Consider the following 24635-nt stretch of genomic DNA (forward strand, 5'->3'; position numbering starts at 1 on the left):
GCTGTTACATAAAGAGGGCAAATACTTGTTCTCTGCTGCCCCCAGAGGGTAGATCTAATGGACCCAAGTTACAGGATGGTAGATTTCAGTTTAGCATTAGGAGAAATGCCATGCAGGTGGGAACAGTTAAAAAAATGGAACCAATGACAGAGGGTAGTGGTGGCTTCTTTCTTACTGGAAACCTTCAAGTCAAAGCTAGAGTGTCTTCTGCTGGAGGATGCTTTAATTATACATTTCCTGCATCAAGCCATGGGGTTGGACTACCTTACAATGGCCAATACAACTCTCTTATTCTATGACGCATATCCTACTCAATAAACACAAGTCTTTTTTCTTAAACAATAATGCCTCAGTCCAACTCCAGTTGAACTCCTAAATCAACTAATGGGTTGTAGCTACTAAGTCCTAATCAGAGAAGACCCACCGAGATGAATAGACCCATGTTAGTTTCATGGGCATTCATGAAGGTGCAAAAGGAGTGTTAACTTAAGAAAAGCCCTCCTGGATCAAGTTAATAACCTGGAATTTCATGTTGATCAGGAACATTGAACACTTGCCATCATTGATCTTCTTACAATACAACTGCTTCTTACAATTACAACCATTCTTGCTAATAAACCATTTCCCTTTTGTGTGTGTTGGGGGTGGGTGGGAGGGGTGTGACAGTGTAGGCAGCCTTGGCCACACAGAGACCAATTTATTTATGCATTCCTTTGGCACACTCAAGAAGTCACCCAGAACACAGACTTATTCTTCCCGGTTAATTAGAACGTACAACAAGCTTACAAATGTGCCTAAGATTGAGAACGCAGGGCATAATCTAATGAAAATATTGTCACTGAATTAATTTCCTATTTGGTGCCAGAGCTGTGGAATTAAAAAAAGTACACTGGAAATCTTCAGGGAGTTGCGGTCAACAGTGCACCATTGCATGTTTGGAGGAAGGCGAGATGGGATTTCAAAAGTCTGCACTTCTTTGGGAAAGGATCTTAAAAGTGTGTGTGTGTGTGTGTGTGTGTGAGAGAGAGAGAGAGAGAGAGAGAGAGAGAGAGAGAGAGAGAATGGGGTCCTTTTAGGTCTAAGTTAATACAATCTCCAATCTCTCTCAGAATGTAAGGGCTATGGGTCAATGGCAGACCACCTGTTTTGCATGAGGAAGGTCCCAGGTTTAACTTCTTTGTGCAGTGCACAGTTAAACTTTGGAACTCACTTCCACAGGAGGCAGTTATGGCCACCAACTTGGATGGCTCTAAAAGATGATTGGACAAATTCGTAGGCTGCTAGCCACAATGACTACGCTCTGGCTCCACACTTGGAGTCATTAATACTTCTGAATACTCATTGCTGGAAATCATGGGAATATAGAGTGCTCATGTGCTCAGGTCCTAGAGCAGGGGTGGAGAATCTTCTTTCAGCCTAAGGGCTACATTCCCTGCCAGTCAACCCTTTGGGGTCCACATGCCAGTGATGGGTAGAGTGGGGCCAAGGAGCAAGGTGGACGAAGCAACGAGTGCAGATTTTAACTTCATACATTAGGCTGATTTCTACACACACACCCCTCTCCACCAGAAAGTAGCAAGCTGACCCCATTTCTGTGAATTGAAAGAGTTCTTGGGAGCACATGAGAACTACCCCTTAATTCTCACACACCTGCCTCTGAGCTTTTTCACTTTGTAAGAAAGCCAATTAGCCTGGCAAGGTCTTTTTTTAAAAAAACAAAACAAAAAACAAAAACACAACCTAGAGATTAAAAGGTTATAATTGGGTGAAAACTCTCATTAGCGTCATTAGGAGGAGGAGGGTGGGGTATTTGGGCCTCATCTCTGCTGGCTTCCCATCATCTGGTCTATCTGTGCCTGAGGATCCCCTAGCAATCCTGTAATTTCCTCATTTCTCAGTACTCAGTATCTCATGGTGTTCAAGCAGGAATTCTGGTTATGCTTTTAAACCTCAACCCTATAAAGCAGATCTCTGTGTGCGTGTATAGAAAAGGTAAGAACAAGAAAGCAGGCCATCGTCCTGATGAGTTTACAATCTAAAACCTGACACAGGGAAAGCCTGTGGAACTCCCTTCCTCAAGAAATCGTGATGATGACCACTAACGTGGATGGTTTTTTAAGAGGATTAGACAATTTCATGGACAATAAGGCTAATAATGGCTACTAGCCACAATGGCTAGGTTCTACCTCCATTGTTGGAGAATGTATTTATTTGAATACCAGCTGCTGGGAGTCACAAGTAGAGAGGAAGGGCTATTGGTGCTCAGGTCTTGCTTGCAGGCTTCCCATTGGGGCATCTGGTTGGCCATTGTGAGAACCAGGTGCACCAACTCTAGGGGGCTCAAAGTGTCTTCAGCCCTCTGAATATTTGTTGGAAGGGTGCCAGACCCTCTCAATGTTGAAGGGGCCTGGTGCATGGCTTCAGTGGCCAGCTCCTCCAGAGCATTCGGCCTTCTCCAGTCTTGGGGGCAACTTGGCACCTCTGGTGAGAACAGGATTCTGTACTAGATGGACCACTAGCCTGATCCAGAAGTCATTGTCCATCAGAGAAGACAATACATGCATTATTATTATTATTATTATTATTATTATTATTATTATTACATGACTTTGTGAGCCAATGTTGTCTTTCAGGTCAAGGCTCAGGTCATATGCTCCCTGTAGCCACTATTAATTCTGTAATGCAGCTATGGGGGGGGATGTGTGGCCCTCCAGTTGATGCTGGACTACAAGTCCTATCATCCATGACCATGAATTGTGCTTGCTGAGGCTGATAGGAGTTGGAGTCCAACAACATCAAGAGGGCCATTGCTTCCCCATTCCTGGTCTGGAATGAACACAAGATGCAGGGCATGTTTTCAACTGCAACATGAAGAATGGATTTCAAATCTTTGACATTCCTCTTCTGAACATGGGGAGCAAGGACTTTGAAGTTCAACAAAATCTGGAGGGACACTGATTTCACCAACCTGCTCTAATAAGTCACTCAGGCTATTAAACACTTTTGTCTGTAGGCAAACATATAAAATGTGCCTCCTGGATCAGGCAAAAAGCTCATCCAGTCCAGCATCCTGTTCTCCCATCTGGAAAGCAGCAAGCAGGACCTAAGCACAAGAGCTCTCTACTCTCCTGTGGTTTCCAGCAACTGATATTCAGAAGCATGGTTGCCTCTGAACTTGGAAGCAGAGCGAAGCCAATGTGGCTACCAGCCATTACTAACCTTGCCTTCATGAACTTGCCCAATCCTTTTTTAAAGCCATCCATCTGATGTCCATTACTGCATCCTGTGGCGGTGAGTTCCATAGTTTAACAATGCGCTATGTGAATAAGTCCTTTCCTATATCCACCCTTTATGAAAGCATTTTAACATGCTATTTATTGATCTCTGTCATTATGCTTCATGTATATTGCATGTTGTAAGCCACCTTGATATACTTTATTAAAAGTGCAGATGCTAAATTTTTAAATAAACAAAGAAACAAATAAATAAAAGCCAGGCACATGACGGGCACATGCTTTTGTGTGCAAGGCAGCACTTGTTGTGAGGCCCTAATCTTCTCCTTTATTGATAGGGATCTGACAACACAGGTGTGAAAGAAGGTGTCAGATCCAGCACGTATCACTGAAGTAATCAGATGAACCATAAGTCATACCTTGACAATCAGGCAGCCGCTGGCTCGGCTGGTGACCATGGAGCCAAGTTAGCCCAGGCTTACTGAGTCTCATTGGTTCAGCACTGCGGATATCAAAGGGCCGAGCACTGGTGTCTGGCTTCTCAATATGTGCAGGGGAATGATAATCATTACCTGACTTGTACAGACACATAACCTAGAGGAATGGGAGAGGAGGGTGTATTGCATGCACACATCATGTTCCTCATGGTAATTACCCATGAATGCTGGGAACCTCTTCTTTTGGGAATCAAGGCTCTTGGATGATGCCCAGGTGTTGATCCTGCTTGCCCTAGAGGAAAAAGCAAACCCAGGTTGGGGGTTTGTACATTGGCATAAGCATGTGGCAACAGTGTGCTCTGGTTGCTGCACTGTGGCATTCTGGCAAGATTGCACACGCCAGTGGGCAGAGAGCAAATTAAGTGTGCAAAAGTGTGGAAACCAGGCTGAAGTTTCAGGCTGAATCGTGCATGCATTCGAATCTGTAGAAGAGCTTTGGTCAGTTTTGCCAGGGATTTTTACAGGCCAGAGATGGGGGAACCTCAAACCTTGAGGACAAATGAGGGCTTGCTATTTGGCTTTTGGGACTCTCTCCAGGCCAAACCCCATCCCCCTGACAACACCCTCACTGAGTGCTTTCGCCTGGCTGCAATATGGCCTTGAACTGTGATGATGCGTCTGGTCGCCTGGAGTTGTGTGTGTGTCACAAACAAAACACCTCTGATTTTTGCATGGCTGGAATTGGAACGTAAGCACCTGCCTTATACTGAGGCAGACTCATGGATCAATGTAGCTTAATATTGTTTACTCTGACTGGTATTTTAGGAAGAGGTCTTTCTCAGCTCTATCTGGAAACACCAGGGGTGTAACCTGGGACCTTTTGCATGCTATGTCCCTTTGTAATAGTCCCATCCATTTCTTCCACTTACTTTCGTATCTAGTCCCATCCAGTATTGGTATCTGTTCCTCATGGGGTTGCCCACAAGGGAATGTGGCCCTTGGGCTGTAAAGGTTCCCCATTCCTGTCAGAGACCATCAAAGAAAGACCTTTTCATAATAGGGTTGCGATACGCCTGGGGAAACCCAGATATGTCCTCTCTTGGGGGGCCAACATGCCCATCTGGATGGATTTTTTCATTTTTAATGGAAATGTCTGGGGTTTTCTTTGCTTGGGCTGCTCTGCATGCTGCAGGTGCTGCCAGCCTGAGCCTGGGAAAGAGGCATGTGGGCATTGCTGCAGGTGCTCTGCATACCATGGCTGCTGCCAGCCTGAGCTGGGGAAAGAGGCATGTGGGCGCAGCAGCAGCACCCGTGACCACACACTTCTTTCCCTAGCTTGGGCTGGCAGTGGCTCAGGTTGTCCTCTTCAAGATATGGCAACCCTATTTTATAATAATACAAAGGGAATACCAGATGAAGCTTTAGGAGCCAGTGCATTCTAAGTAGGGCTTTTTCCCAGCTGGAACTCACTGGAACTCAGTTCCAGCACCTCTCACGTGGGTGCCATTGCCATTCAAAGAGAATGAGGGAGGTGTGAGTTCTGGCACTTCTTTTTATAGAAAAATAGCACTGATTATCTCTGTTTTCAGGTGTAGAATGTAGTCTTCAACACACGCTGCAAATTGTTTCACTAAAGAACAAGTTACTTTTTCAAAAGGCTGTAAAAACATGTGAACCATACTAGGAAAATGCTCAGAAGGCAGGACATTCTAAATCAAGATGTCGCACCTTTTTGGCTCCTACTCTGGCAGGTCAAATTTGACAAGTGGACACAACTGCCCAGCTAGGCACTTGATGCTACAATGACTTCACATTGCCAATGCATATTAGGATCTCACTTTAAGGCTCACAAAGGTGCATTGGCAAACATGTTTCTACCTGCCCTGCAGCTGAAGCAGATGGGGGTGTGGTTTGGGGATAATGGTCTCATGGGCCCAATTTGAACCCCCTCACAGGCCAGATTTGGCCCAGAGGCTGAATATTTTCTCACACGTGGTCAAAATAAATCTATCTGCATTCTGAAATAGTACTGCACATGCAAAATTGGTCTCAGTACATTGTATGATGTGCTGAAAGCCTTCGCTTTTTTTTATTACAAAGAAGAGCCCTTTGTCCTTAATGCTGTGAAGATTGGCCTGAAGGTATATGAGTTGTGCTAGGTAAAACTTATGAAGACAGAGCATCCTAAGTTAGGTTTGGTACCTGGCACAGAATTCAATATGCAGAGGACCTTAGTTATTCATTACAACTGCCAACTAGATCTCTGGGCATGAAAAGGGGCTTGGGAGCATGCAAACAATCCAAGGAGAGATCAGATATGAGCGAAGAAGTGGGGGAAGTTTGAAAGGTATTTCTAGTAGTCAGCTGGGGAGACCTCACCCTGCACCCTCCCACCCAATGAACAGAGCTAATAATGCAAAATAGATGCCTTTTCAGTTGCATAATTTATACAGACCTAATTTTAATTCTTAAGGAAATTCCATTCTTAAGGAAATCAGCCCTGAGTGCTCACTGGAAGGACAGATTGTGAAGCTGAGGCTCCAATACTTTGGCCACCTCATGAGAAGAGAAGACTCCCTGGAAAAGACCCTGATATTGGGAAAGATGGAGGGCACAAGGAGAAGGGGACGACAGAGGATGAGATGGTTGGGCAGTGTTCTCGAAGCTACCAGCCTGAGTTTGACCAAACTGCGGGAGGCAGTGGAAGACAGGAGTGCCTGCCGTGCTCTGGTCCATGGGGTCACGAAGAGTCGGACACGACTAAACGACTAAACAACAACAACAATTTTAATTCTCCTTCATCCAGCTCATCCCTGACTACAATGCTATTTATTTAGTACATCGATATCCCGTCTTAGCTCTGTCATGGAGCTTAAGATGGAGAGAGAAACAGTTCACATTTAAAAGCATACCTAATATGCGCTTTATGAAACCAGTTTTGAATCAAAAGATGGCTGTCTTTTTTGAAATTTGCCTTCTCTGAAATTTGCAGTGCAGTTCTCCAGGCAAGTAATGTGTTCCAAAATGTACATGCTATGGTCAAGCGTGCATAAAAAACGTGCTGATTGATGCACTTAACATAGACTTATGCATTACATTAGGGAAAATGGTTTAGCAAAAATAGTGTATTGCATGCAAAAATGGTATATATTCAGATATTATTTGCAGCAAAATGATGACTTTTTAAAATAAAAAAATTCCAAGCTGAGGTGGGAATGTGGAGAACTGAATTGAAGAATGGTAAAATGGAGAAAAACTGAAATTAACATTTCCATGCAGCCCTACATGAAATTCATGTAGATTTCCAACTGGTCTCTCATATGTCCAGGCACTGGGCAGACCCAGGCCAACTTAATTGCAGCAAATATGTCATTCACACATGTTCCCAGGACAAGTAAGGCTTGTGTGTTTTCTGCTCAGCACAATCCATGCCAAATCTTGAAGAATGCAGTTTTGCAAACAGGGAGAATGGAGAAATGTGATTCAGTTCACATTTAAAGGTGACCCAACTTTGTTTGCACTTTCCAGAATGAGACACTAACTGCAGCATAGCCATATTTCAAAATTTGCCTTGCTCCAAATGTAGCAATGCAGTTCTCAAGCCAAGGATCATGTACAAAGAAACATACAGACGTGTACAGAAACGTCTGTATTTGGGTAAAGTGTGTATAAGTTGTTTTAAACTATTTTTAATATTATATTTTAATGTAGTAACCTATCCTGGGACCTTAGGGTGAGGAATTTAAAATAATAATAATATGCATGAGATTAGGGGAAAGCACTGTGGGGGGGGGGAATTGTATATTAGGAATTAATAGATTAATTTTCAAGAAGACTGTTTCTTTTTGTAAACTGATATGGAAAAGCGAACTGACCTTAAGATTGGGGAAATGTACTGAAATTGTCAGATTTCACCATCCCTAGTTGCAAATTTACACTGGGCTCACATGCCTTTATATTAAGCTTGTGGGTGATGGGGTATACCTAGCTCCCTTTCAGACCTCTCACTCATGAAGATAGGGATTAAACAGACAATCAGGCTCACTGATCAAGTCTCTCCCTCACCCCCCCCTTTCATTTCAGTGGGTCTAGCTTTGTTTTGTTTTTTGCTTAACCTTCCAGATGAACAAAATTGATTTTTCATCGTTATTTGGGGTGACAGCCCTTTTTGCCTCAGGCTGGTGTCCCTCTGAGCAGCAGCCTGGCTGATAAAAGGGGTGGAGGAAAATGAGTGGGCATCCTAGGAATTAAGATAAGGCACTAGCAATTAAGACAGATCTTCTGAAAGGGTGATTCGACTCTGCATTCAAGGATAATCTGATTTCCCAAGATGCTCCCAGTGAAGAAGGGGAATAGAATACTCAGGTGCACCACCTTAGCCAGGGTATTTTTCCTCATCTCCAGACATTTTCTCCCATGTGTTTTGCTTTCAAACTACCCGTCCGTTTGTGCAGTACAGCTGTAGGGTGTGAATCAGTCTTCATTCCTAGCAAGTTGACACCGAAGAAATAAACACAACACCAACAACAGGATGCTGCTGATTAATCATTGTTGGAGCTCAGTCTCATTTATGTCTTCTCCTTCCCCTTTTTTCATACCACTAAGGTTGCCAACTGACCCAAGAAATAACCATCCTGGCCTGGTCTTGTGCCTTTCACAGAAACTAGTGGTGCTTCTCATGATGTGGAGAATGGATCCATGATCGCCTCCTATGGCACGATATGATAAAGTCAATAAATATATCATGCTTGTTGATCAATACACAGGAGCAGAGGTCTGTCATCCAGGTGGCAGCCTTGACATCAATTGAGCTGGGTATGTTTAGCCTGGAGATGTCTGAGAGGTGATATGACAGCCATCTTCAAATATCTGAGAAGCTGCTACACAGGTGATGAAGCAAGCTTGTTTTCTGCTGCTTCAGATACCAATGGAATCAAATTACAAGAATGGAGATTCTGACTAAAAGTTAGGAAAAGGTTGGATGGTCACATGATAGAGGTCCGTCGGCTGTGATTCGTGAATTGCAGGGGTTTGGACAAGATGACACTTGAGGTCCTTTCCAACTCTACAGTTCCATAAGTCCTTCAAGGTTCTCAATTGACCACCAAAAATGAGGTTCAGGCTCCCTGAGGCTCCCCAGATTTTGCACTATTGGCCTAATCTCAGCTTCTCCAACTATCTGCCCAAACAATTTGAGGATTCTACCTTCCACCAAGTCAGTAGTCTGGGGAGAGGGCTGTGTGTCAGGAGCTGCCTGGTTCTCCTGACCTGGATTCCAGTTGCTTTGTTCCTGGGTCTGAATGGGGTGGGGAGTGCTTCCCAGAGAGAGTATGTTTACTGACACAGGGCTGATGCTCAGCCGCCATTTCTGATATTTTGAATCATAATGCCTTTGTATTAACTGTGTGATGAATTAGGTTTTTCAAAGCCTTATTTATAGGTTGTTGGGCTTTTGATCTGATTGTTTGCTAATTTGCAATGCTTTTGCTATTCTTGCGTGCTGCTTTGAGCTCAGCATTATTGCTGGGAAAGCAGAATGCAAATATTACTGTAAATCAAATCTAGAGCAAGGCAGCCAAAACTGCCGCTGACATGGACTATAAATGTGAAGAGCTGTTAAGCTGAATAACTTGTGCTTGAGCATGCCTTTTTCCCTCCTCCCTCTTATTCCTCATGTCAGGCCTTTCTAGATTCTCAGCCTTAGGACTAGAATCATGGATTTCTGTAAGTTTCTCTGTGAGATTACTCCATCCAAAGGCTAAGGTATAAATTCTGTCTGTAAACCTTGTTCTGGGCTCAGATCAGCTTGGGACACCTTTGCCTGGGGTGTGTAGCCTAGATGAGCTGCAATAGAGGGTATAGTTCTGCCCACATCATAGGGATACAAGCATTTATAAGGCTCCTCCCCCCCCAAGTTTGGGGCCATTTGACCGCACAAGCTTCTGCTCACGCACCTTCAAATTAGAGCCTTTACCATGAAATGTGGGTCACTGGTTGAAAATACAGTGGTACCTCTGGTTATGAACTTAATTTGTTCCGGAGGTCCGCTCTTAACCTGAAACTGTTCTTAACTTGAGGTACCACTTTAACTAATAGGGCCTCCCGCTGCCGTCGCGCCACTGGTCTGCGATTTCTGTTCTCATCCTGAGGTAAAGTTCTTAAACCGAGGTACTACTTCCGGGTCAGCGGAGTCTGTAACCTGAAGTGTTTGTAACCTGAGGTACCACTGTACCAGAAAGGATATTTTTCCTCCTCACCTGATTTGCAGTTGGTTGGAGTCCCCCCCCCCCCCGACCTTTCCTATAGTGAAAATTATGACTTTCTGTTGTTAGGCAAAAGAATGTTGTCTTTGTATACTGGTCAAAATGGCACTGAGCAGGATCAACATGGTAAAGAAGGGCTCCCCATAAGGGACCTGAGGAGGGGGGGAATTGACCATGGCACCCTCAAGCTCAGGTTGGTCTCTGCCAGGCTGGCATCCTCACCCCAGTCACCCAGCAAGAATTTGCCAGCTTGATTTGTAATATGATGAAGTTCATCTCTGGCCAACCCCAGCAGATCCCATTCCACCAGCACTGGGTGAGTGGAACAATGAATTGTTCCTGGCCCTACTGCCATGCCAACCATTACCCTCCCTGCTGCCTGTTATTTTACATTCAAATACCTGGTGCTCTATATGCCTACCATAAGCAAGTAAAAGCCCTCTAAGCCATCTCAACTCATATGAGCATGTACCTGGTCAAACAACCTGTTGCTTTAAACATGCACCCAAATCAGCAGGTAAAAATGGTCATGGCAGGTAGGTAAATTTGATCATCTACTACAGGGGTCAGCAAACTTTTTCAGTGGTCCACTGCCCCTCAGACCTTGTGGGGGGCTGGACTATATTTTTTTGGGGGGGGGGAGAATGAATTCCTATGCCCCACAAATAACCCAGAGATGCATTTTAAATAAAAGGACACATTCTATGCATGTAAAAACACGCTGATTCCTGGACCGTCCACAGGCCAGATTGAGAAGGCAATTGGGCTGGATCTGGCCCCCAGGCCTTAGCTTGCCTACCCATGATCTACTAGCTACTTTGACTCAAACTGGTGGTAAAGGAATAAGAGCTGGCATTGGGGTGGGAAGGGGTTTAGGGGGGAGCTGACAACTTCAGATGGGGAAAAAACCCAAGATCCTTCAAAATTTGCTCTTCCCAAAATTTTGCAATAATGTGTACCAAAAAAGTGCATATACTTGTGTAAATAAATCCATATATTTGTGAAAATAATATACCAAATGCATTATATTAGGGGGAATGGCTTTGCATATTAGGGGAAATTGCATACAAAAAACTGCAAACTAGGAGAAAATCACACTGAAATGCTGATGAAATTTCCTGAAGACTTTAATTTTTTATTTTTCGCAAACTGATGTGGCAGTGTGGAGAACAAAGGCGAGGGAAATGAGAATCTGAAATCAACAAGTTTACTCATTCATAGAGAAAACCTTAAATATAATATTTAAGAAGGATTTTTGTAGAACTTAGTGCCCCAATGGTTCAAATTCTACATGGAGGTTGGGGGGATGAGCCAACCTACACCCACTTACCTGCTTTGACTGGCCTACTGCTCTGTAAGGACTCGTGCAGATCCATAGCCCAAGCTGGAGTCCATTGTCACTAGAGATGTCAGGAATTGAACACAGAACTTCCTGCACACCAGTGAGTGATAGGTGTCTTTTTCATTGTGAAATGCAGTGAGTGGGTGGAGGGGAATTCACTCCAAAAGCAACATCCCATTTCATTTACAGGTAGCTTTTATTTACAAATATACTGAAGTGTTTCGTTCTCTTTCTCTTTTGTAGGAAAAACAAACACAAGGTCTAGTAATCACATCATTTAACTGCCAGTTGACAGCGGCAGAGATGGGGGCGGAGTGTGAAAGTTGGAAGGGGGGGGGGACCAAAAAACCAAAATGAAGCCCAACAAAAACACTAATAAATAATTTAAGAAAGGGTAAGTCATTAAATAAAAAACAAAATGTCCAATCTGCAACCTTGATGTTGGTGGGAGAGAACCAACAGAGCTCGGAAGGGGTGCGGGTGGGGTTAGGAACTATGCCTGAAAGGGGAAATGGCCTAGGGATGGGAGACCATATTAAGAATCATTAGCATCAGCATCATTATCTTACAAGTTAAACAAACTGGAACAGCTACAAAATACTACATTTTGGTAACATAAATACAGAATATATAAATATACAAGTAATGCAGCCATATGAGCTAAAGAAAATGTGTGGTGATGGTGGGGAGGTGTGTCCCCCCCCTTTTTTCTAAATTATCATTTATGATTCAAAGGTTGCTGTTCAAACTATTGATGAAAGGTGGAAACCCAGTTGGATCTCTGAGCTTGGTGACGTCATGGCCTGTCAAGGTTTCTCAGCAAATGCTTTCATTCTGTTAAAATCATAGAATCCTTGCAGAGATGCAAGAAACCCCCAGGGTTGTCTAATCCAGCCCCCATGCAATGGAGAACCACAGCCAAAGTCCAGCAGAAAGGTGAGACTACTAGAGTCCAGCCTAAACTGTTTTGGTGCTTCTCCCATCCTGTTAATTCATATGGGTTCTACATAAGCTCCATTGAAATGAAGGGGAGCTGCACAGGAGCATGCACACACGTGTCCATTCATTTCAATGGGACTTCTGTAGAAGAAAGCTTTAGGTGAATAATGTCCATGGATCAGAGTTGTCTGATGCCTTTAATAGCACCTAGGCAACTGCCTGACTTTGAACCATTTCTGGTTCAACAAAGCAACTTCTATACAGGAATATCTCTGACAGTCCTCTTGTTTAAATTCATCCATGGATTTTTGGAGTTCTGGGATTCCCTGATCCTATTTCTAAAATGGAATGGATGCATTAGGAAACCTCCACTGATTCCTGTTTTCTTTTTGTTTCTGAATTTTGTACTTTGCATAAACCTGTTTCTGCAGCTTTCTAGGTCTTTCATCACCTTTCCCCATTCCCATACTTCCAAATTACATATTCACACTGATAAAACACTGCAAAAAAAGCGCAATCTTTTGTGATTCTATACATGGATGCATCAAGGTGATTTTTGCGCAGTTTTACTTCTGTGCATTGATAAAAGATTGCAAAAATAGTAGAGACTGAGATGTGACTGTATGTATGCTTATATTCAGATCCTTTTCATGTAGTGTTTTACCAGTGCTCCATATTAGAGGGCTACATATACACAGTGATAAAACACTGCAAAACAAAAACACCCAACACTTATCAAATAAAACATGCAATCAAATCCAGGTTGCTTTTTTGTATTTTTATCAATGCATACATGTGCATTGTGACATGGGCAGCGGAGACAGTGGTGCAGGACTTTCTGGCAGAATCCTATGGATCCACTCAGCAGGATGAACAGGAGGGTCCCCAGGGCTGGCTTACCACATTTTGAAATGTGTGAAGTCATGCACATTGCAGTCTAGAAGGATGCTCCTTGTAAGACCATTAAGGTTGCATCTACCCCATGCATTTAAAGCATGTTTATAGCACATGGCTTACCCTTAAGAATCCTGGGAATGATGAGTTTGTTAACAGTGCTGGGAATTGTACTTCTTTGAGGGGTAAACTACAATTCCCATTTAGGGGGCATGTAGTTTATTGGGTGGGTGTCACCTATGTCCAGAGGTTAAAATTACCCTAACTCTCCCACTGAAGAAAAAGAAGCAAATTAACTGGACACAGCAGTAGAATGCACATTCTAATTCAGGATATATAATTCTGAGTTAAGGCAGAATTTGGCTGAAGGAAGAACAACACAAACCCACAGAATGATAAAGGAACCAGGGGTTGCAGATGAGGGAGAGCTTTCTCTCTCTCTCCTATTTCTGAAGGTGGATACATTTTGGGAAGCAGTTATGTATATATTGAAATAAAGGTCTCCAAAGGCTAATAAGGGGCTCCACACACCTAGTCTTTAAACAAATTCTTGGAGACTGAAGACTATGTCAGGGTGGTGGTCTCAGAGAGACACATAGTACATCATTCTATTCTATTCTATTCTATTCTATTCTATTCTATTCTATTCTATTCTTTACATTGCTTCTTTGTGCTTCAGGGAGGGGGAACTTCAAATGGTGGAGCTTACCCCTGGAAAAAGAAAAAAAAAAAAAAGGAGAAAGAGAGAAGATATTTGTTTGTTGGGATTGAAAACGTGAGGGTTGGGTGTAGAGAACCCCAAGAGATTACAACATCTAGGAACTCTTGGAAGGTTCATGAGGTGGTTTCAGTGCCTGAATGCCTTCTGACCTGCCACTATCCTCCTCTTTGACTGCTCAGATTTTCTGCTTGGAGAGGGATCCCTTTTGGTCTTAGCCCATGAACCAACCAGAGCTCCCTGCTATTATGGCAATGCTCAAAAATAAAAAGACACCTTGCCTTGCCGCAACAATGACAAACAAAGTCTGCATCACAAAAAAACATTTTAGGCTGGTCAGGTGTCCTAATCCACAGAGGACATATATCCATTTGCAGTGGCTCCCTGTTTGTGGAATGTTCTCCCCAGGGAGGCTTGCCTAGTACCCTCATTATACATATTTAGGTGCCAGACAATAATGCTCCTCTTCAACCAGGTCTTTGGATGATTAATATTCTATGTCTTTTTTAATGTGTTTGTGGGATGTGTTTGTTTGCTTTATTTTTGTTCTTGCTTTTATTATATATTTTGTCTTTTTATGCTGTGAGCCACCCTGAGAACTTCAGATGAAGAGCAGTATAAAGATTTAATCAATCATCATCATCATCATATTTAAAGGTTTCCTTTATTTGGAGGGATTCTCTGTCTAAATCTGAGATGAAGTGCCATCAGATGGGAGAGCATCAGGGGCCCATCAACAATGAACACCTAGACAGCTGACCAAGCAAGCACACAGATCACCTGGTCACAGTTTCCCCTGCTAGGGCGAGAGGTACCACATTTCCATTTAAATTATAGCCCTTGTTTCTAAATTTGATTTATGCATATAAATTATGCCTATACAAATACTATGCAAATAGGTATCCTTTTTTATCCTTTTGAGGTGTGTGTGATTCCTCTTTTTTGGAAATACATAAAGGGACACTTTATTTGCCCTGCGTCCTCATTTTACAAGTTTTCCATCTCTAACCATGGGTTGTACACCAAACTAATTTCTACTCAAGTAGAGTAGAGCTATAGAAATTAATAAACCTAAATTAGTCATGCCCATTAACTTCAATGGATCTACTCTATGTAGGACTAGCATTGGATATAATACTAGAAGCCTGGTATGGGGAACCTGTGGCCTTCCAGATGCTGTTGAACTACAACTCCCATCAGCCCCGGCAAGCATGGCCAGTGGTGATGGGAGCTGTTGTCCAGCCACATCTGGAGGGGAGGGCCTGCTTATAACTTAAGGACTTTGCTAGGGGTTATCAATTCCAGTATTTAGGATGCCTCCAGCATCCTAAGTATAAGCTGCTTAAAACATTTCAACAAAGTGTACAATTGGATCTGTTTCAGTGAGTTCAAGTTTTTAGAAACAATATATATCTCAGAAATGTAAGCAAAGCAAGATTCTTAGCCTCAAATTAAACATGGTGTCAGTGTCGCAAATGTAACTAGCATGCATGGGTTTGTTTTTTTATGTAAGTAGCAGCCATTGCAATGCCTGGGAAACATTGACACTTCAGGGGAATATCTTTCTATCCTTCCCACAATTCTGATGAAAACCATGTCTCTGAAGCTGCTGCTTGCGTTTCAAGGCAAGTCTCCATTGGCACCTTGTAAAGCAACTAGCAGTTACAGAGGGCAGGTTTTTGTGGGAGATGGTGCAGGGAGAGAAAGATTTAAACTCCCCTTCCCCATAGACCCACAGCGGCTGCTGAATACATAACAAAGGATATCTTTAACCTTATATATACTTTAGACCTTAGTTATGGTACTCACATTCTCTATACTTCAGGATAAAGAGGGGAATTTAGCTGTATCATCAGAAGTAGTGGCAATGAGACTTTTCTGTGCCAGATCAGAAAACTGCATGATATGTGTTGGGGGCGTGTGTGTGCCTGCACATTCATGCACACACATGCAAAAAGCCTCCTCACCATTTGGTATACTGTTAAAACTGTCAGTGTATCAAGCCCATGCCATAGGAAGTTACTATGTGCTAGATGGTGTCCTCTGATAACCCTTTAGATCAGCTTTTCTCAACCTATGGGTCCCCAGATGTTGTTGAACTACAACCCCCATCACTCCTAGCTAGGAAGCTCAGGGGACTCATCTGGGGACCCACAGGTTGAGAACCGCTGCTTTAGATGAATATTTGGCAAACAATGAATTCATTTTTGGCATAGTAGGCTCAAATGTTTGGGGGGAATATGGCTCCTAACATACCCTCAGACACAGGTGAGGAGAATGTGACCTTACAGATATTGTCAGTGAACAACTCCCTGACCACTGGCCATGCTGGCTAGGGGGTGATGAGAGTTGAAGACAAACAGCAACCGTGAAGCCACTGGTTCCCTATCCCTGGTCTAGAATGAACACAAGAGGAAGAGCATTTTTTAGACATGACACTAAGAATGGCTTTCGCATCCCTGCTGCATTACTTGTGCTCTGGAACAGAGTGTTCTTTTAAAAAGGAAAACTCAAATATACAATCCAATGGATGTGGCTCATTCCTTCCATTTACAAATGCAGGAAATTCAAAGTTCTCCACAAATAGAATTAGTGAGGGAGGTCCACATGGAAGAACGTCTGTTCAGTTGTGGACCAATCAAGCGACCGGATGCTGTTTACATAGAGCAAAACTGGGGAACCTGCTGCCCTCCAGATGTTGTCGAATGCCAACTCCCGTTAGCCCCAGCCACAATGGGCAGTGGTCAGAATGGGTAGCGGTCAGGAGTTGGAGTACAAATACCTAGGGGGCAACGTATTAGTCCCCACTGACATATGGGAATACTGCATGTCAAATTTGTGACTGTTTTATCTGGCCTAATAGGTATGGCTTCCTACAAAATCCTGGGGTAGGTCTTCTGGATCTGTGGCCTCTCTGACAAAATACAATTTCCAGAGTTCTCTCAGTGGAATGACTATTAAGCTACTTGATGTATTATTAAACTAGTCAGTGGCAGAGCATCTGCTCTGCATTCATAAGGTCCCAGGTTCAATCCTCAGCATCTCCAGGGTATGCTGGGAATGTAACCCTGCCTGAAACGCTGCAGAGCTGCTACCAATCAGTGTAGACAATACTAAGCTAGATGGACCAGTCGTCTGACTCAGTATGAAGCACTTTCTGTTGAACCTGTAGATACCAACCCTCAACAGAAATGTATCCATGAGTAGTGGGGAAGTTGACATAATGCTAATAAGCAACTTTCCTCCACTCCTGATTCTGAGTGCCAAGTGTCTGAGGACCAGGACATTTGCAAGAAAACCAGAATGCTTGTTTACAAAGCCATTGTACTACCAACCTTACTATATGCTTGTGAAACCTGGACCACTTACGAACACCATCTCCAACTCCTGGAAAGATCCCATCAATGGTGTCTCCGAAAATTTTTACATATCACTTGGGAAGACAGATGAACTAATGGCAGTGTACAGTGTCGAAGCAATGATTCTTCAACATCAACTTCGTTGGACTGGTCATGTTGTGCAGATGCCTGGTTATCGTCTTCGAAAGCAACTATTCTATTCCAAACTCAAAAATGGAAATCATAATGCTGGTGTTCAACAAAAGAGGTTTAAAAACTCTTTCAATGCAAATCTAAAAAAAATGTAGTATAAACACCAACAATTGGGAAACACTGGCCTGCGAGTGCTCCAATTGGACAACAGCCTTTATCAAAGGTGCCGTGGACTTTGAAGATGCTTGAACTCAGGACGAAAGGGAGAAACGTGCTAAGAGGAAGGCATGCTTGGCAAACCCTCACTTTGATCAACTCCCGCCCGGAAACCTATGTCCCCACTGTGGAAGGACGTGTGGATCCAGAATTGGCCTCCACAGTCACTTACGGACTCACTGTTAAGACAGTGTTCATTGAAGGCAATCTTACTCAGCTATGAGTGATCGCCAAAGAAGAAAGAAGAAGCATCCATTTTGTCAAGAATTTTGAGGGAAATCATGTTTTGATTCATTTTAAATGCTCTTCCTCAGCAACAACAAATCTCCCTTTCTCTCTCTCTTTTTTAAAGTGGACATTGAAACCCCATATTTTCAATGGGGGAAATTGCCAGTATGAATGGAGCTCAAATGGTTGACATGAGCCTTTTGCCCTTGGAATAGTATGTAAAGGTGAACAACCAGTTTTGTGCTTTCCCTTGGTCATGCAAGATGTTTTTCTTTTTATCTACTTCAGTGTGTTGTCAGATCGTCCTACCTGCTTCCTTTTTTTCTTTTCTTTTGATTTGGTGATCAGCATTTTGCTTTGATGCTACAATAATAAATCCCAAATCAAGAAGAGGTCAAAGGTCTGCTATAGAACCTTTGACCATAAGTCCCCAGATTAAAACCGTACAAAGATCACATTCCTGGGGGAGATAACTCCTGCCACAAAATAAAAGGGGAAATGATTTTTGCCTATAAATACTGTAGGTGTGGAAGGGCAATACAGAACTGGCTTGGCTCCATATTGACACTTAGTTGGAAGGAAAGTGTCTCCCTTCATAGAAGAGTCAGTTACATTCCATGTTCTCTGTGATATTTTTGTGTTACCAAGAGACAGAACTCAGGGCTGCTTCATTCTCAGTGACTTCCATAGAAAGCTTAAGAGGGCAGAGGACAGGACAATGTTTGATGAAGTGCAGGCTGGAATGGGATGGGACACTGCCACACCCACCTCTGCCTGCCCTTAGCCAGCCCCTCCACCTGCCTGCCCTCCATTGGCATTGCTTGTCAATTTCCTCCTCTTCCTTTGTCTCAAGGTTGCCCTTGTGGAACTCACCAGGGAGTTTTGTGGCAACAAAACTAGAATTAATTGGCTCCACCTGCCATTGGTTCTTCCTTGTTATTGGCTCTGGCTCTGCTGTTCATGCATTCTGCCTTCACCTAAAGAATTCTGGGAGCTGTAGTTTGCCCAGGATGCTGACAGTTTGGAGACCTGCCCCCACTCCCCTCACAGAATGACAGTGCCCAGAGTGGTTTAAGAGTCAATCTCTCTTTGGGCAAAACTGGGAATTGGAGCTTTGGGAGGGGAATAGTGGTGAGCACCATTAATGAGCTACAGCTCTCAGAATTCATTCTGGGAAGCTGTGACTGTTTAAAATTGTATCATAGTGTTTTAAATGTATGATGCGAATACAGCCTTTGTAGGCCTTCTGTCCGTTTGCATGTAGGGATAGCTAACATGAGGGCTCCTATGTTGTTGGGTTCTTGAATGAGTAAGAGGTGTGTGTGGCAGTCCCTGTAACTCCCCTCTCCTTCGACTCCTGCCCATGCTCATGACATTTTCATGCCACAATACAATAAAGGTGTGGGAAGGTTTTTTTGCTGCAAGATACCAACACAGCCACTCTCTGAGCATGTATGTCCATGGATAACCTGGTTCCACCATCCACAGTCCATTTTAAATTCCTATTCCTGATGCAACATTGCTTCGGTGGCATTGCAGAAAAATGTAAATGGTTGTCTTGCCACCACCAGATAATCCAACAGCTTGGGGCCCAGTAGAGGCTGGTTTATTTGGGCAAAAGGGGTGCTGCCCCATTAACCCGAGTCTGCCCTTGGGCAGTCCCCACTGGCCTGATTCCTGACTTACAGCCTGTCAGGAGGCGATTCTCTTTGCCATTGGTTCTAGATCTACCTCCTGTTGGGTGTCCTACTTTCCACACCACTGCCGGAAAACACTAACTGGTCTTCATCAGTGAGCCCATTCTCATGTTCTTTCTCATTATAGCAACAACTAAAGGATAGCTTTCATTGCTGTTTTCAGATTCATTTAAAAGTGCTACGATTAAAGGGGAATCGGTCAAGACCACAGTAACATTTGGGACCCTTCCTCCATTCTGTGTAGGGTTTGAATTGGTTCATTTGTTTTTGGCTCTACCAAGTCCTCTTTCAGTAGGCAGCATTCAACTAGGGCTGTAGTCCAGTAAGAGAAATATTAGTCAATGAATGGTAGCAGCTAAAGAATCAATTAATAAATAAAATATGCAGAAATATGCATATGAGGAAAAACGTTGATTGGTTCAAGAAGGAAACACCCTTTGGTGTTTTTTTTCATAACTCACACATCCAGCAAAGCAGACACCACATCTGAGAAGAAGTATTCTTTCCTCTCTGATATACATGGAAGGAATGCTTCCAATAAGATACCACATTACCTGCTGGGTGGTTGTTTTTTTGTTAACTTATTAAAAATAATTTAACAAATTAAAGACCTGTTACCTGCAACCTGATTAATCAAGGGTGCATTTTTCATTGATCCAACCAGTTTTAATAGATTCAGGGATGGGGGACCTGTGGTCCTCCAGATGTTGCTGGACTCCAACTCTCATCAGCCCCTAGCTCACAGGGTCAGTGCTCAGGAATGATGGGAACTGTAGTCCAACAAACAGAGGGCCATAGGTTTCCCCATCCCCTATCTAACCAATGAATCAAATATAGTAGTGGGACTGATTTCTGAGCGAACATGATAAGCTTGTATTGCAGGTGCTGAAGCCCGAGTTTCAGCTATCTATAGGTCCATGTGAATCTGGAGTAACTGAACGATTGGAGTTCATTAAGGCTGAGTAAGGGCTTGGGGAAAAGCCATAGGAACAAAGATGAGGACATAGGAAGCTGCTATTGGCCCATCTAACTCAGTACCATCCAGTCTGATTGGTCACTGATCTCCAGGAGCTTTTCCCAGCTGTCTAGAGATGCCAGGGAACCTGAGACCTTCTGCATGCAAAGCAGATGCTCTGACACTGAACTACAACCCCCCCCCCCCAGCATTGCTTTTTCTACAGTGACTCGACTGACATTTCAGGAGGGTCCCAAGGGACATGACAGATTTCTCTCTCTCTCTCAGACCTTCCTAATTAACCCAGATTGGGACAACGGAGCGCTGCATATATCTGTCAAGTAGATATAAACATAAGGAACACCCAACAGATGCCTGCCAATCACATGAGTGGGGGGGGGGAGGAAAGTGGAGAATTTGAGAATGAGTTATATTACATTTTTTAAAAATAAAGAACACCCACCCTAATGTTTTGTGCTCATATCAGTAAATGAAGTTAAATGAAACTGTGTGTCTCGTAAGAACCTTTTGCTCATTTTTGTTAAAAAACAAAATGTTACTACTAATCTAAATGAAACCCTCCCCACTAACTCATGCATCTACTTCGTCATTTATTTAAAATACTATCATTATGACATGAGCCTTCGCTCTTTGTCTCTCTCCACAGTCTTACTTTTCACCAGCTACTCATCTCCCCCCTGCCCTTTCTCTCGCCCAGTTTCATACAGTACAAAGGCTATAAACTAATGTACCAGTCTATGGGCTTTTATGGGGCGGGGAAGGAAAAGGGGGCGTGGAACGCAGGAAAGAGGAACTATTTGCTTGGGAGCCACTGTTACAGGAAAAGGTCTCACAGTCCGGTTGGCTGTTGGTCCACAACTAACATGTTTCTCCGACCTTTTTTGCTGCATGGGTCAATACCCCCCCTCAAAATGGCGGTGATGTTGGTGGCTCCAGGCATCTAAGAGAGGCTCCAAAAGGTTAATAGGTTTCATGGTGTTCATCTTGCTTTCCTTTGCGATGGCGGAATCAAAATGGAGGGCTGTTGATGCCATGTTGTTGGGCGTTGCCATGTTCCTCCTGAGCTCAATGCTAGTGCCATGATATTTATTTATTTTTTCTGTGGATGATCTGGCAGCAGCCTTGAAATTTCATTTTTTTTAAAAAAAATGAAAGTCTCTTAATTTAACACTCCTGTTGTCACAGAGCCTGAAGTCAGCATGAAGGTAGAGCTGAGGAAAATATGGCTGTAAGAGTCTGAGCTGAGAAATCAGGGGGCACGTGAGGGTTTGGGGAGTCATCTGTGAAGATGGGCATTCTTTTCAGGGTTCCCCCTTGTTTTCCCTTGAATTTCATGAGGCAAAATAAGAACTCTGCATAGAGTACAGCCTGTCAATTGGGTTTCCAACCCTGGCCTGCATGGAGTTTACTTCTGAGGAGGCCAGGAAACAGTCGCTCAAGCTAGTTAGAGAGGTATCGCTGTCGATGTCGTGGAAAATCGAGTCATTCCCTGTGAGGCACAAAAAACAGCAACACAAGCACATTAGTACACGCTGAATTGCTCACTCAGAGAAAGAGACCTGGGGTTCCCTTATCACCTCATGCAATGGAAGCCCATCTGCACACACAGCAGAATAATGTGATATGGATTTTCTTGAGTCATGCCACTTCACACTGCATTTGGAGGGAAATCTCATGCTTGATTGCTGCCCCTACATGAAAAATACCCCTTTTGCAGAACATGAGTATGCCAAGGGCAGCCTGACATGCTAATTCCCCTCCTCTCTCCCTTTCTCCTTCTCATTGCTATTTTCCCATGGGCGTGGTTGGGGGCATCTGCAGGAATTTTTGGTGGACAGGGAGAGTAAAAGTTCTAAAAATGCTAGAAACTTTGGCTGAATTCACAGGGCAGTTTAATCTGACATTCCCCTAACAGTTTCCCACCTTGGATTTGAGCTTTCATGAAATGTAAGAAGTACTTCTGGCGCTGCCACATAATATGGCAAGTTTAGCACTCATTCCCAGTGTTATTTGCAAATAACATGGAAATGAGTGCTAAACTTGTGCTACGTTCCACTGTATTTTGAGAAGTGTCTTTTATGTTGTACGAAAGCTCAAATACCGTATTTACTCAAACCTAGTGCTCACCTTTTTTGGCCAAATTATTTTTTTGCAAAAATGAAGGTGTGCATTAGATTCGATGGCACATTTACATTTGCCAGCAAATACTTTTTTTTTGTTTCAAGGTTCTGAAAATTGAGCTGTGCATTAGATTCGATGGCACATTAGACTCGAGTAAATACGGTATAATGTGGAAATTGACAATTATTGAAACATCCGGGAAACAGAATAAACTGCTATGTGAATTCAGGCTAACTCATTAAAAACAAAATGAAAGCCAAGTGTCTGGAGATTATGGTTCATCCACCGTAAAGGGGGAGGCAGCTGCCCCTCTTGTGGAAACCAGTGTAACCAGTGTTATTATTCATGTGCTGTATCACTGTAGGTGGAGAAAATCTCATGTCTGAGCAAACACAGTGAAAATTCTCCCTGTATGCAGCAATTGAGCCCATTAGGGAGAAAGCTAGCCTAAAACCCTGCTCCCTCTCAGGCTAATTTTCTACAGCATTCCAGCCAAGCAGTCTGGAGTGGTATAGTCCTGGCAAAGGATTTAGGGGAGGTGCGGGGGGACACTGTGGGAGAGGTGGGGAAAGGGATATTGCACTAGTGTGAGTACTTGCACTGGCTTCCGCTAGTGTACTGGATTAATTAAACCCAGCCCGGTGAGTCTAAGTTAGTCCCATCCATTATTTTCAATAGGTTGGCTCTGAGTGGGACTAACATTTGCCTGCAAATCCAAAGCTTTATTTCTCTGGGCTCCTAATCATTGCAGAGTTTAGTGACTGCATTGCGAGGGTGGAGAAGAGGTGAGGATTTGCCAAGGACTTGTTTGCATTGCAGTCTGCAGCATTTAGGAAGGGCTTTAAAAAGAAAAGAAAAATCAAAAAGAGAAAGTTCCTTTTCTAACTGACATGAGTAAGTGATCTGTGGGAAGCTGTTTGGTCATAGAGAAGAGATTCTGCATTCCATCCCAGGAAACTGTGGCTCCCAGGAATGGCGGTATCAAATGGTGTCAGTGGCAAATATGGAACTGGGAGAAGAGCAAAGCTTTTGCTCACTCGCTCCATTAACGGAAGCTGCCCACTCTTCAGTCCACCCTGTGACCTCCCCTACCAGTTTAACACACAGTTCCTCCACTGTGGCAGGAGATAGCTTTCTGGACTAGATGAGCCTTTAGTCTGATCCATCAAGGCAAGAGTCATTATTTTACCAGCATTATGTGGCCTGGTGGACTCAGTGTGGAATATAGAACAGCAGGTGCCTGCTCAGTCCCACAGACTGACTAGGTGGCCTCGGATCTGTCGTGATCTTCCAACCACAAATCCTTCATCTTCTGATTGGGAATCTTAAATGTTACACCCCACACACTGTTGTTGTGTGACGATTGAGGAGATAAGGTCTGCACATCAATTTGCATTGCTAAGGAATTGTATAAGCAAGGTGATAACTCAGCCTTCTGCCAAAACCACATCTGACTTTGCATTCCTCATGATGAGGTAGTGGAGAGACAGGTTATTGAGGGTGCTGGATTCTTTTCTGCCTCCTTAGAATATGAAGCAAGCATCTAGACTACATACTTTGGTTGGCTTCATACCAGTTTAGCTGCCATGGCTTCATTGTCTCCTTCCCATGAACAGAGGCAGATTTAGGGGAGTGAGACTGGTTTGGTTGCACTGGGTGAAGAGGCTTGGGGGTGCTACCAGGGACACCTCAACTAATATTTAGAAGAAAGCATGAGAAGTGGGGAGGGCTGAATTCTGACATCAAACAGGGCACCACGGAATTTGAGACCCCAAAGTCTGCCACTGCCATGAATCCTGGGAAGCAGAGTTTGGGGAAGGTGAAAAGAATTCTCTGGAGAATATCCCATGATCCCCTCCCTCACAGAGCTGAAGATCCCAAGGCCTCCATCAGAGAGTTATAGTTTAAGCAATTATTATAGGCATGCCCCAAATCCCCATGAGACCTACTAGGAATGCTGGATTGACAATATATCACATAAGTAGGGCATTGTGATGTCAAAGGTAAAACAGCTAATAGTTCAAGTCTGGACCATCTCCAGAAGCAAATGGTCAGCTTTTGAACCATTTTGCAAGCTGCT

At 43.5% G+C, this 24635-nt stretch overlaps 1 protein-coding gene across 2 annotated transcripts in view; it reads right to left on the minus strand.

The window, feature by feature from the left end:
- Nucleotides 1-20957: 20957 nt before the first annotated feature.
- Nucleotides 20958-24635, minus strand: part of LMX1B (LIM homeobox transcription factor 1 beta) — a 151193-nt gene continuing 147515 nt past the window's right edge. For both annotated transcript variants that reach the window (XM_080989654.1, XM_080989653.1), the window contains exon 8: nucleotides 20958-21923. In XM_080989654.1, coding sequence (XP_080845780.1) covers nucleotides 21766-21923 — 158 coding nt within the window. In that variant the 3' untranslated portion in view covers nucleotides 20958-21765. The remainder of the gene's footprint in view (nucleotides 21924-24635) is intronic.

This window comes from Podarcis pityusensis (assembly GCF_964106645.2).
Source record: "Podarcis pityusensis genome assembly, chromosome: Z".
NCBI classification, from domain to species: Eukaryota; Metazoa; Chordata; class Lepidosauria; order Squamata; family Lacertidae; genus Podarcis; species Podarcis pityusensis.